The sequence below is a fragment of the Pelodiscus sinensis genome, chromosome 3, assembly GCF_052426305.1.
Source record: "Pelodiscus sinensis isolate ZL-2025 chromosome 3, ASM5242630v1, whole genome shotgun sequence".
Taxonomy (NCBI): domain Eukaryota; kingdom Metazoa; phylum Chordata; order Testudines; family Trionychidae; genus Pelodiscus; species Pelodiscus sinensis.
In genome coordinates this window covers 2,136,611-2,148,671 of record NC_143054.1, presented here as the reverse complement: position 1 = coordinate 2,148,671, position 12,061 = coordinate 2,136,611, and the positions used below count along the sequence as shown (strand labels likewise).

Genomic DNA, 12,061 nt, shown 5'->3' with positions numbered 1-12,061 from the left:
CTGCGCAGCGCCAGGCGCCCAGAGATGCGGTTCTGCAGCCCAGGGGCCGGGGGGGGCGGGGGCAGGGAGGAACAGCCCCGCCCTGCGCAGCGCCAGGCGCCCAGAGATGCGGTTCTGGAGCCCAGGGCCGGGGGGGCAGGGGCAGGGAGGAACAGCCCCGCCCTGCGCAGCGCCAGGCGCCCAGAGATGCGGTTCTGGAGCCCAGGGGCCGGGGGGGGCTGGGGGCAGGGAGGAACAGCCCCGCCCTGCGCAGCGCCAGGCGCCCAGAGATGCGGTTCTGCAGCCCAGGGGCCGGGGGGGGCTGGGGGCAGGGAGGAACAGCCCCGCCCTGCGCAGCGCCAGGCGCCCAGAGATGCGGTTCTGGAGCCCAGGGGCCGGGGGGGGGGGGCGGGGGCGGGGGCAGGGAGGAACAGCCCCGCCCTGCGCAGCGCCAGGCGCCCAGAGATGCGGTTCTGGAGCCCAGGGGCCGGGGGGGGCTGGGGGCAGGGAGGAACAGCCCCGCCCTGCGCAGCGCCAGGCGCCCAGAGATGCAGTTCTGGAGCCCAGGGGCCGGGGGGGGGGGGCGGGGGCGGGGGCAGGGAGGAACAGCCCCGCCCTGCGCAGCGCCAGGCGCCCAGAGATGCGGTTCTGCAGCCCAGGGGCCGGGGGGGGCGGGGGCAGGGAGGAACAGCCCCGCCCTGCGCAGCGCCAGGCGCCCAGAGATGCGGTTCTGGAGCCCAGGGGCCGGGGGGGGCTGGGGGCAGGGAGGAACAGCCCCGCCCTGCGCAGCGCCAGGCGCCCAGAGATGCGGTTCTGGAGCCCAGGGGCCGGGGGGGACTGGGGGCAGGGAGGAACAGCCCCGCCCTGCGCAGCGCCAGGCGCCCAGAGATGCGGTTCTGGAGCCCAGGGGCCGGGGGGGGGGGCGGGGGCAGGGAGGAACAGCCCCGCCCTGCGCAGCGCCAGGCGCCCAGAGATGCGGTTCTGGAGCCCAGGGGCCGGGGGGGGCAGGGGCAGGGAGGAACAGCCCCGCCCTGCGCAGCGCCAGGCGCCCAGAGATGCGGTTCTGGAGCCCAGGGGCCGGGGGGGGGGCGGGGGCAGGGAGGAACAGCCCCGCCCTGCGCAGCGCCGGGCGCCCAGAGATGCGGTTCTGGAGCCCAGGGGCCGGGGGGGGCTGGGGGCAGGGAGGAACAGCCCCGCCCTGCGCAGCGCCAGGCGCCCAGAGATGCGGTTCTGGAGCCCAGGGGCCGGGGGGGGCGGGGGCAGGGAGGAACAGCCCCGCCCTGCGCAGCGCCAGGCGCCCAGAGATGCGGTTCTGGAGCCCAGGGGCCGGGGGGGGCTGGGGGCAGGGAGGAACAGCCCCGCCCTGCGCAGCGCCAGGCGCCCAGAGATGCGGTTCTGGAGCCCAGGGGCCGGGGGGGGCTGGGGGCAGGGAGGAACAGCCCCGCCCTGCGCAGCGCCAGGCGCCCAGAGATGCGGTTCTGGAGCCCAGGGGCCGGGGGGGGCGGGGGCAGGGAGGAACAGCCCCGCCCTGCGCAGCGCCAGGCGCCCAGAGATGCGGTTCTGGAGCCCAGGGGCCGGGGGGGGGGGCGGGGGCAGGGAGGAACAGCCCCGCCCTGCGCAGCGCCAGGCGCCCAGAGATGCGGTTCTGGAGCCCAGGGGCCGGGGGGGGCGGGGGCTCTCCGTGCCACTGGGCTGTTGGACAGGGTCCCTCTGGGGCGCCCGCTGCCCCCACCAAGCCCTGGGGGGACATGGCCCAGCACAGGCTCGGCCCTGCCAGGCAGCGGTAACCGCGCGGCGCTCACCTCGGCCACCAGCTCGCCGTTCTCCGCGTGCACCCGCGCGATGGCGCCGATGTCCCTGCAGGCGCGCAGGACTTGGTAGAGCTCGCTGTCCCGCAGCATGTACAGGTCCTTGTAGGTCATGAACATCTGGAAGGAGTTCACCCCCTTCTCCCGCACCAGGCTCTCCATCTCCGCCTTCACCTGCGGGCGCGGGGGCGGGTGAAGGCCAGGCCCAGCCAGGCCGCCCCTCTCCGGGGGGCTGGGCCAGTGGGCCACGGGGCTCGGACCTGCCTCTGTGGGGGCCAGTGCCAGCAGGCAGCTGCCCCACCGCCTCGCGGACAGACACGGAGCAGCCGACCGACTTGGGCGCGGTAGCGGCCGGCACAGCAGGACCCGGAGCAGGGCGGGGCGCCGACTCAAGAGTCAGGCGGGGGGGTCAGGCACACGTGAGAAGGAAGCACAGGGCCCCGACGGAAGCAGAGACGCCCCCCCCCACGCCCACAGGGCCCCGACGGAAGCAGAGACGCCCCCCCCGCGCCCACAGGGCCCCGACGGAAGCAGACGCCCCCCCCCGCGCCCACAGGGCCCCGACGGAAGCAGAGACGCCCCCCCCCGCGCCCACAGGGCCCCGACGGAAGCAGAGACGCCCCCCCCCCCGCGCCCACAGGGCCCCGACGGAAGCAGAGACGCCCCCCCCCCCGCGCCCACAGGGCCCCGACGGAAGCAGAGACGCCCCCCCCCCCCGCGCCCACAGGGCCCCGACGGAAGCAGAGACGCCCCCCCTCCGCGCCCACAGGGCCCCGACGGAAGCAGAGACGCCCCCCCCCCGCGCCCACAGGGCCCCGACGGAAGCAGAGACGCCCCCCCCCCGCGCCCACAGGGCCCCGACGGAAGCAGACGCCCCCCCTCCGCGCCCACAGGGCCCCGACGGAAGCAGAGACGCCCCCCCCCCGCGCCCACAGGGCCCCGACGGAAGCAGAGACGCCCCCCCCCCCGCGCCCACAGGGCCCCGACGGAAGCAGAGACGCCCCCCCCCCCGCGCCCACAGGGCCCCGACGGAAGCAGAGACGCCCCCCCCCCCCGCGCCCACAGGGCCCCGACGGAAGCAGAGACGCCCCCCCCCCCGCGCCCACAGGGCCCCGACGGAAGCAGACGCCCCCCCTCCGCACCCACAGGGCCCCGACGGAAGCAGAGACGCCCCCCCCCCGCGCCCACAGGGCCCCGACGGAAGCAGAGACGCCCCCCCCCCCGCGCCCACAGGGCCCCGACGGAAGCAGACGCCCCCCCTCCGCGCCCACAGGGCCCCGACGGAAGCAGAGACGCCCCCCCCCGCGCCCACAGGGCCCCGACGGAAGCAGAGACGCCCCCCCCCGCGCCCACAGGGCCCCGACGGAAGCAGAGACGCCCCCCCCCCCGCGCCCACAGGGCCCCGACGGAAGCAGAGACGCCCCCCCCCCCGCGCCCACAGGGCCCCGACGGAAGCAGAGACGCCCCCCCCCGCGCCCACAGGGCCCCGACGGAAGCAGAGACGCCCCCCCCCCCGCGCCCACAGGGCCCCGACGGAAGCAGACGCCCCCCCTCCCGCGCCCACAGGGCCCCGACGGAAGCAGACGCCCCCCCTCCGCGCCCACAGGGCCCCGACGGAAGCAGAGACGCCCCCCCCCCGCGCCCACAGGGCCCCGACGGAAGCAGAGACGCCCCCCCCCCCGCGCCCACAGGGCCCCGACGGAAGCAGAGACGCCCCCCCCCGCGCCCACAGGGCCCCGACGGAAGCAGAGACGCCCCCCCGCGCCCACAGGGCCCCGACGGAAGCAGAGACGCCCCCCCCCCCCCGCGCCCACAGGGCCCCGACGGAAGCAGAGACGCCCCCCCCCGCGCCCACAGGGCCCCGACGGAAGCAGACGCCCCCCCCCCGCGCCCACAGGGCCCCGACGGAAGCAGAGACGCCCCCCCCCGCGCCCACAGGGCCCCGACGGAAGCAGAGACGCCCCCCCCCCCCAGGGCCCCCCCCCCCCCCCCCCCCCCCCCCCCCCCCCCCCGCCCACAGGGCCCCGACGGAAGCAGAGACGCCCCCCCCCCGCGCCCACAGGGCCCCGACGGAAGCAGACGCCCCCCCCCCGCGCCCACAGGGCCCCGACGGAAGCAGACGCCCCCCCCCCGCGCCCACAGGGCCCCGACGGAAGCAGACGCCCCCGTGCTCCCTTGCACAGCGGCGCCCGGGCAGTGGGGGGGCTGGAGTGCCAAGGCAGGCTGAGCCTTGCTGGCTGGGGGGCTCCCAGCCTTACGCTCCCCGTTGCAGCCCCAAACGCAGAACTACCTTGGAACCCCTCCCCGGGGGCGCCCTGCAGGGCCCGGCTCTCCTCGGGGCCTTCCCCCATCTCCCTCCCCGCCTCGTGCCACGGCGAAGGCCTGGGCCATGCCAGGAAGGGCCCCCATCCAGGCGGAGAGCAGCCCAGGCCACGCAGCAGAGCCAGCACCCCTGCCCTGGTGCCCGCGCCCGGCTGGTCCTTGGGCGTGTGCTCAGCACCGGCCAAGCCAGGCACTACCACTGCATCCCGGCAGAGCCAGCCCGGCCCCTCGCTTACCTTGGGCGTGTGCTCAGCACCGGCCGGCCCAGGCACTGCCACTGCATCCCGGCAGAGCCAGCCCCGGCCCCTCGCTTACCTTGGGCGCCCACCAGGTGATGCCCATGTGCAGGGCGTAGTCACAGCACACCTTGGGGTCCGCCAGGCTCCGGCACTTCTCGTAGGCCTCCAGGAGGGAGGTCTCCCTGTCGGGCAGCACGTGGCCGATGACCATGGTCGTCCCGCCAACTAGAGCGGCCTGCAGGGACAGGAGAGGGGGCCCTGAGCCACCCTGGGCGGGGCAGCAGGATCCCCTGCTCCCGGGCCGTGGCCGGGGGGGCTGGGCGCTGCAGTGGCTCACTGCTCACAGGACCAGGCCTGGACAAGCGGGGACTGAGCCCCGGGCCGAGCCCCAGGCCAGTGCCCGCCCGGGGGCAGCCCAGGCGCTGCTGGGTCTGTGTGCAGGCCGCTCTGGGGGCCAGCCTGCTGCCCCACAACGTGCCAGCTGGTGCCGGCCGGGGCCCTGGCTGAGGCCCAGCCACGGCGGGGACGCTGGTTCCCCGCGAAAGCTCAGGCAGGGTGAAAGGAGCCGCCTGTCAGGTGCGGGGGAAGGTCTGGGGGGAGCAGCCAGGCCCTGCTGCGCTGCCCCTCTCCCCGGGGGGCCATGGCCCGGGCCCAGGCTGGCAGCGGGGAGCCCAGGGGAGCATGCAGGGGCAGAGCTGTGGGTCGGGATGGAGGGCCCTGGCAGAGCTGGGGGGACCCCACGACTGGACCAGGCCCAATGCCCTGGAGCAGGTTAGCCCATGGCCCTGGCAGCCAGCACAGGCGGGGAGGGGAGGGGAGGGGCCGCCTGGCCGGGCACAGCGGGAGGTTTGCTTTACACGTGTGTGGGGGCTGGCTCCACCCGCCCCTCACCCACAGCTCAGCTCCCCCAGGCCGAGCCGTGTCCTCGCCTGGCCCGGCGCTAATTCCCAAAGCTCCTCGGCAGAGCCTGAGCGGCTTGGCGGCTCACGGAGGCAGCGACAGATCGGCCCAGGGCCCCGCCCAGCCGAGGGACAGCAGGGCAGGAACCCTGTGGCTCAGACCTTCAGCCAGGCCGCCGGAGCGCTGCGTCTCCCCCGCCCGCCCGCACAGCGCCCCTCGCCAGGCCCAGGGACGTGCGTCTCCCCCGCCTGCCCGCCCGCCCCCTGGCGCCCGCACAGCGCCCCTCGCCAGGCCCAGGGACGTGTGTCTCCCCCGCCCGCCCGCACAGCGCCCCTCGCCAGGCCCAGGGACGTGCGTCTCCCCCGCCCGCCCGCCCCCTGGCGCCCGCACAGCGCCCCTCGCCAGGCCCAGGGACGTGTGTCTCCCCCGCCCGCCCGCACAGCGCCCCTCGCCAGGCCCAGGGACGTGCGTCTCCCCCGCCTGCCCGCCCCCTGGCGCCCGCACAGCGCCCCTCGCCAGGCTCAGGGACGTGCGTCTCCCCCGCCTGCCCGCCCGCCCCCTGGCGCCCGCACAGCGCCCCTCGCCAGGCCCAGGGACGTGCGTCTCCCCCGCCTGCCCGCACGCCCACTGGCGCCCGCACAGCGCCCCTCGCCAGGCCCAGGGACGTGCGTCTCCCCCGCCTGCCCGCCCGCCCCCTGGCGCCCGCACAGCGCCCCTCGCCAGGCCCAGGGACGTGCGTCTCCCCCGCCTGCCCGCCCGCCCCCTGGCGCCCGCACAGCGCCCCTCGCCAGGCCCAGGGACGTGCGTCTCCCCCGCCCGCCCGCACAGCGCCCCTCGCCAGGCCCAGGGACGTGCGTCTCCCCCGCCCGCCCGCCCCCTGGCGCCCGCACAGCGCCCCTCGCCAGGCCCAGGGACGTGCGTCTCCCCCGCCCGCCCGCCCGCCCCCTGGCGCCCGCACAGCGCCCCTCGCCAGGCCCAGGGACGTGCGTCTCCCCCGCCTGCCCGCCCGCCCCCTGGCGCCCGCACAGCGCCCCTCGCCAGGCCCAGGGACGTGCGTCTCCCCCGCCTGCCCGCCCGCCCCCTGGCGCCCGCACAGCGCCCCTCGCCAGGCCCAGGGACGTGCGTCTCCCCCGCCCGCCCGCACAGCGCCCCTCGCCAGGCCCAGGGACGTGCGTCTCCCCCGCCCGGCCGCCCCCTGGCGCCCGCACAGCGCCCCTCGCCAGGCCCAGGGACGTGCGTCTCCCCCGCCCGCCCGCCCGCCCCCTGGCGCCCGCACAGCGCCCCTCGCCAGGCCCAGGGACGTGCGTCTCCCCCGCCTGCCCGCCCGCCCCCTGGCGCCCGCACAGCGCCCCTCGCCAGGCCCAGGGACGTGCGTCTCCCCCGCCTGCCCGCCCGCCCCCTGGCGCCCGCACAGCGCCCCTCGCCAGGCCCAGGGACGTGCGTCTCCCCCGCCCGCCCCCTGGCGCCCGCACAGCGCCCCTCGCCAGGCCCAGGAACGTGCGGTTCCCCAGCTTCCCGCCAAGCCAGTGAGCCGTGGGGCTGCACTGCCGCAGTGCGGGAAGGCAGCCCCCATGCGAGGGAGGGCAGGCGCCGGCGCACACGTGGCCGGGCTACAGCAGCATGGCACAAGGAGCCGCCGAGCGCCCAGGTCGGTGCCACCGCAGCCAGCTCGCAGCTGTTCCTGGCGTGGGCCAGCGACTGGCCTGGCAGCCCTGGTGAGCAGGGAGCAGCCGTGCCACCCGCCCGTGCAGGGTCACAGGGACTGCCTGGGGCCAGACGGCAGCTGGTGTCAATCCCTTCCAGCGGCCCCCCCCACTGGCCCATGGCAACCCCAGGCAGGAGAAGCCGGGCTGGGCTGGGCTGGGGAGCACAGCGAGGGCCCTACCAACCCCCACTCCTGCGCTGCCCCGTCACAGCCAGGACTGGCACGTGGGAGTCACACTGAGGCTCGGCCCCGGATCCGTTTCAGCACCCGGAGGAGCGGAGAGCTCCCTTGGCCAGCCCCCGGCGCCCTGTGCCCAGCCCCTGGCCGAGCGCCCCCACCACACGGTGCCCAGGCACGTGGGCAGAGACGGGCCCGGAAGAGCTGGTGTGCAGCGGGCCTGGGCAGCAGCTGGGGGTAGCCACCCAGGACTGGGCCGGGGGCTGGACGGCCGCAGCCAGGCCCAAGCGGGCAGCTCCGCCGGGCATGGTCTGGCTCATCCGTCACCAGCGGGCACAGAGCCAGGGCAGGCGGAGGGGCCACAGAGCGAGCGACAGGGGGTCCCATGGGCGGGGCTGCCCCGCCTTTACCCACACCCAGCCTCTCTGGCGCCTTGCAGCCGCAGCCCTGCCCGCCGAGCCCTTAACCTGCGCCAGCGCGGGCTCTGCTCCCTCCGCAGCGAGGCGGCAGGTGGCCGCGGGGAGGCCAGACCCTGGAGCGCAGACCGGCCTGCGTCAGACCAGCCGGTGCCCAGGCCCACCCCGCCCTGCCGCTCCAGAGCCTGAACCCGGCATCGGCCAGGCCGGGGCTGCGGGTCTGGCTGGGGCAGGCCCTGGGCGCGGGGGCCAGGAGCAGCCACCAGCCCTGCAGGAAAGCGAGGGGCTGGGGCTGCCCGGGGGACAGCGGCTCCCACGTCCTCGCACGGGGCAGAGGAGCTGCCGCTCACACTCATTGTGCGAGCACAAAGCAGCCTGGCCCCCGACGCACGGTTACCATGGCGACGGGCCGTGCAGCAGGCAGAGCCCCAGCCCAGTGCACAGAGGTCAGGCGGGCGAGGGAGAGCCCTGCCGAGGGGCGACAGCCTGCGCCCCGGGCCCCAGCTCCCCGCCGCCAGCGCCCTCCGGGGAGACGGGCCGGTGGGGCCGCAGCACGACCTCCCGCCCAGCTCAGGGCCTCTGGCCCCCCTCTCCCTGGCAGCCGTGGCCCTGGGGACACCACGCCCCACATGAGCACATGGAGAGCCCAGCGGGAGGGACCCCAGGCCCTGAGCAGGGGGAGGGCCAGCCCAGGGCTAGGGTGGCCAGCGGGCGGGAGTCACTCCTGCTCTGGCCTGTCTGCCATCGCCCAGCGGCCGCCAGGCGGCAGAGGATGGCGCCAGTGGAACCAGCACCCAGGTCACCGGCCCCGCTGCCCGGGCCTAGGGGTGGGGTGGGGAGCCGCCTGCCCACCACAGCCAGGGGCCGCGAGAGCAGACCAAGGGAGCCGAGGGCCACGCTGTGCTGCCCGAGGCGCAGGGACTGGGCCCCGACGGGGGCATTCGGCTGCCAGGCTCTGCGCCCCAGCAAGGAGCAGCAGCTGCCTGGAGCCAGGGCTGGGGCAACAGCCACTGAGCGGGGTGGGAGGTGGCAGACCAGGCTGTGCCAGCCCGTTGGGGACCCCGAGCGCAGGCGGAGCAAGCGAGGGGCTGCAGGTCCGGCCCCGGGCACGGCAGAGCACCCGCCTCCAGGCAGCCGCCCGTCCCCACACACGCGGGACCACCCTGCGTGCAGCCCTGCTGAGACCAGCCCCCCTTGCCAGGAGCCCTGCCCGGCGGCCTGCAGGCGGAGACCCTGGGAAGGTGCACAACACTACGAGAGCGGCTTGCACCAAACCTCCGGCAGCGCGTCACCGACACCGCCCTCCTGGGGGCTGGGCCGGGGGCTTCGCTGGGACCCTGCAGCCGGCCGCAAGGGGCTGTCTGGCCTGGGCAGGGGCCCGGCTCTCGCGCCAAACTCCGTCTCGGGAGGCGCCGCCCAGCGAGAGCAACGGGATTCCTGCCCCGTGGGCAGGGAAAGGGGCCCTGGGGCTCCTCCGGCACCGTCTGCGCTCCCGCCCCTCCCGCCAGGGGCAGCTCCGCTCTGAGCGGGGCCCGGAAGGGCTGACGGCCCGGCCCAGGGCGAGCGCCAGAGACGGGTCCGACAGCAGCTTGTCCACCCCCCTACACGCCTGCACCAGGCACCCGGCCGTGGGGGGGGGGTCGCTTGTTCCCTTCACACCCCCCTCCCGGCCTCTTCCTTCTGCACCAGCAACCCCCAGATGGGAGATGCCACAGGCCGGGCCCAGCGAGCCCTGGGGTGAGACCTGAGGGGTAAATCGCCCTGGGACTGGGGCTGCTCCTTTGGCACTGGGAGAGCCTGTCCGGAGTCGGGGGATGGGTTAGAACCTCTCCCCTGTGTAAGGGGGGCTGTGGGGCACAGGGAGCACTGGGGTGTCTGAGGGGAGGTGGGGGATGGGTTAGAACCTCTCCCCTGTGTGAGGGGGGGCTGTGGGGCACAGGGAGCACTGGGGTGTCTGAGGGGAGCTGGGGGATGGGTTAGAACCTCTCCCCTGTGTGGGGGGGACTGGGGGGGCACAGGGAGCACTGGGGTGTGTGAGGGGAGGTGGGGGATGGGTTATAACCTCTCCCCTGTGTGGGGGGGACTGGGGGGGCACTGGGAGCACTGGGGTGTGTGATGGGAGGTGGGGGATGGGTTAGAACCTCTCCCCTGTGTGGGGGGGAACTGGGGGGGGCACAGGAAGCTCTGGGTGTCTCAGGGGGTTGCTCGTGCGGCTCCTTGCTGGCCAGGGTGGGGAATAGCTGCGCTCGGGGTGGCTGGTTCTGTGCCTCATGGGGAAGGATCCCAGACAGTCACCCTGTCTCTGAGCATTCGCCCCAATCCGACCCTCCGAGCAGTGCCCAGAAGCCAGTGTTATTACAGTCCCGGGCAGACGTTACTGGCCATTCACCTTCCCTAGCGGCCCAGGTCCCTTCCCGGGCCGGGGCTCTGGCACTGAAGCCGGCGGGGGGCAGCAGGCTGGCGGCGGAGAGGAGGGGCGCCCCTTCGCAAGGGTGCACTGGCCTGGGCCTGGCCGTCGGGAGGCTGTCCCGTGCCTGCCACGCCCCCCGGGGCGGCTGCAAGGAGGCAATAGCCTTTCGTGCGTTCAGATGGGAGCGGCGAGGCTGGGGCGGTTGTGGCTCCGTTACTGCGCGCAGGGGATCCCGGGGGCCTGGCTGAAGACACCCTGTGAACTGGAGAGCGGGAGCCCGGCTCTGGAGGATGGAGATGCCCAAATGGAGGGGCGGCCTGGTGCCCGGGAGCTGCCCTGCGCCAAGGGGAGGGAGCAGCACAGCCGGGCACCGGCTTCGGCTCTGCACGCACAGGGCCCCGAGCTCTCTGCCAGTGCCCAGCGTCTTTTCAACTGCGAGAGCAGCCAGGGCACGCCAGGCAAGCGCAGCGCTGCAGCAGCACATCCGTGGCCATGCAAACGGGGAGCAGCGGGCACCTTTGGCTGGAGGAGGGGGAGACACACACCGCCCCCCCGCTGGCTGGCTCCAGGGGTCACTCGCGCCGCCCTGGGTGAGGCCAAGGCCTGGAGCCAGCCTGAACTCTCTGGGGCACAACGCCCCTCCAGGGCCTGCTGCCAGGCTGCAGAGAGTTCAGCACCTCATCCCTACGGCTGCCTCTGGCCTCCCAGAGCCCCAGGAGGGGCGGGCAGTGCAGCTGGGGCGAGGCCAGCAGGAGACCGACGGGACGGGGGAGAGGAGGGGGTGGGCAGCGCGGCCGGGGCGGAGCCAGCGGGAGACTGACGGGTGGGGGGGGGCGGGCGGCCAGTAGGAGACCGATGGGCCGGGGGGAAGGGGGGGGCGGCCGGGACAAGGCCGGCGGGAGAGCCATGGGGTGGGCGGCGCGGCCGGGGCGGGGCCGGCGGGAGAGCCATGGGGTGGGCGGCGCGGCCGGGGCGGGGCCGGCGGGAGAGCCATGGGGTGGGCGGCGCGGCCGGGGCGGGGCCGGTGGGGGACTGACGGGCCGGGGGGGGCGGGCGGCCAGTAGGAGACCGATGGGCCGGGGGAGGGGGGGTGCGGCCGGCGGGAGAGCCATGGGGTGGGCGGCGCGGCCGGGGCGGGGCGGGAGAGCCATGGGGTGGGCGGCGCGGCCGGGGCGGGGGCGGGAGAGCCATGGGGTGGGCGGCGCGGCCGGGGCGGGGCCGGCGGGAGAGCCATGGGGTGGGCGGCGCGGCCGGGGCGGGGCGGGCGGGAGAGCCATGGGGTGGGCGGCGCGGCCGGGGCGGGCGGGAGAGCCATGGGGTGGGCGGCGCGGCCGGGGCGGGGCCGGCGGGAGAGCCATGGGGTGGGCGGCGCGGCCGGGGCGGGGCCGGCGGGAGAGCCATGGGGTGGGCGGCGCGGCCGGGGCGGGGCCGGCGGGAGAGCCATGGGGTGGGCGGCGCGGCCAGGGTGGGAGGGAAGCCAGCGGGTGGGATGGCTTCCCCAGAGCCGGGAGAAGAGCAAAGCCCCGTGCTCTGGGCTCGGACGCTCCGACGTAGCGGGGGTGCTGTCCACTCTTGTGCAGCAGGGCCTCTTTGACCCATTCGTAGCCCCTCCGGCTGGCCAAGCACGCCCACAGCCTTCTGATCCAGCAAGGGGGGGAGCTCCCGGAGCCAGTTGGCTGGGGGACCTGGTGCAGCTCACGGGCTCGCTCAGAGGAGCTAAGAAACCCGTCCATGTCCCCTACGTCCTTACACTGGGACAGCACGAACCTCTCAGCGACTGGCCATCCTGGGCCCCAGGGTCTTCCCCACTCACCGCAGCCGGGCCCCCTTGGCTTCTCAGCTCTGCCATGGCCCGTCGTGCTGCCGCTGCTCCCTACGGTCCTCACGCTCCTTCTCTTTCTCTCTCTTGTGCCTCCAATTCCTTTAGCCGCAGCTCGATCTCCAGCAGTTGCAGCTCTGCCGGGATGGACCCCGCCGTGGACGAACCGCGGCTGGTGGAGCGTGGCCTGGTGACGTCACGTTACTGAATTTTAGGGAAGCAGCCAGATCACATTGGGGGGGTGCTGGCCCCAAAAGTGGCACGAAGGGGGCCATGTGGGGTGTCA

At 76.1% G+C, this 12,061-nt stretch overlaps 1 protein-coding gene across 6 annotated transcripts in view; it reads right to left on the bottom strand.

The window, feature by feature from the left end:
• DPYSL5 (dihydropyrimidinase like 5) overlaps positions 1–12,061 on the bottom strand; it is a 102,152-nt gene that overhangs the window by 66,591 nt on the left and 23,500 nt on the right. For 5 of the 6 annotated variants that reach the window (XM_075914553.2, XM_075914552.2, XM_075914556.2 and 2 more), the window contains exons 3-4: positions 4,425–4,583; positions 1,782–1,961 (exon numbers count right to left, since the gene is read on the bottom strand). In XM_075914553.2, coding sequence (XP_075770668.1) covers positions 1,782–1,961; positions 4,425–4,583 — 339 coding nt within the window. Of the gene's footprint in view, positions 1–1,781; positions 1,962–4,424; positions 4,584–7,597; positions 7,825–12,061 lie in introns of those variants that run through there. The other variant, XM_075914557.2, reaches the window with a different exon arrangement.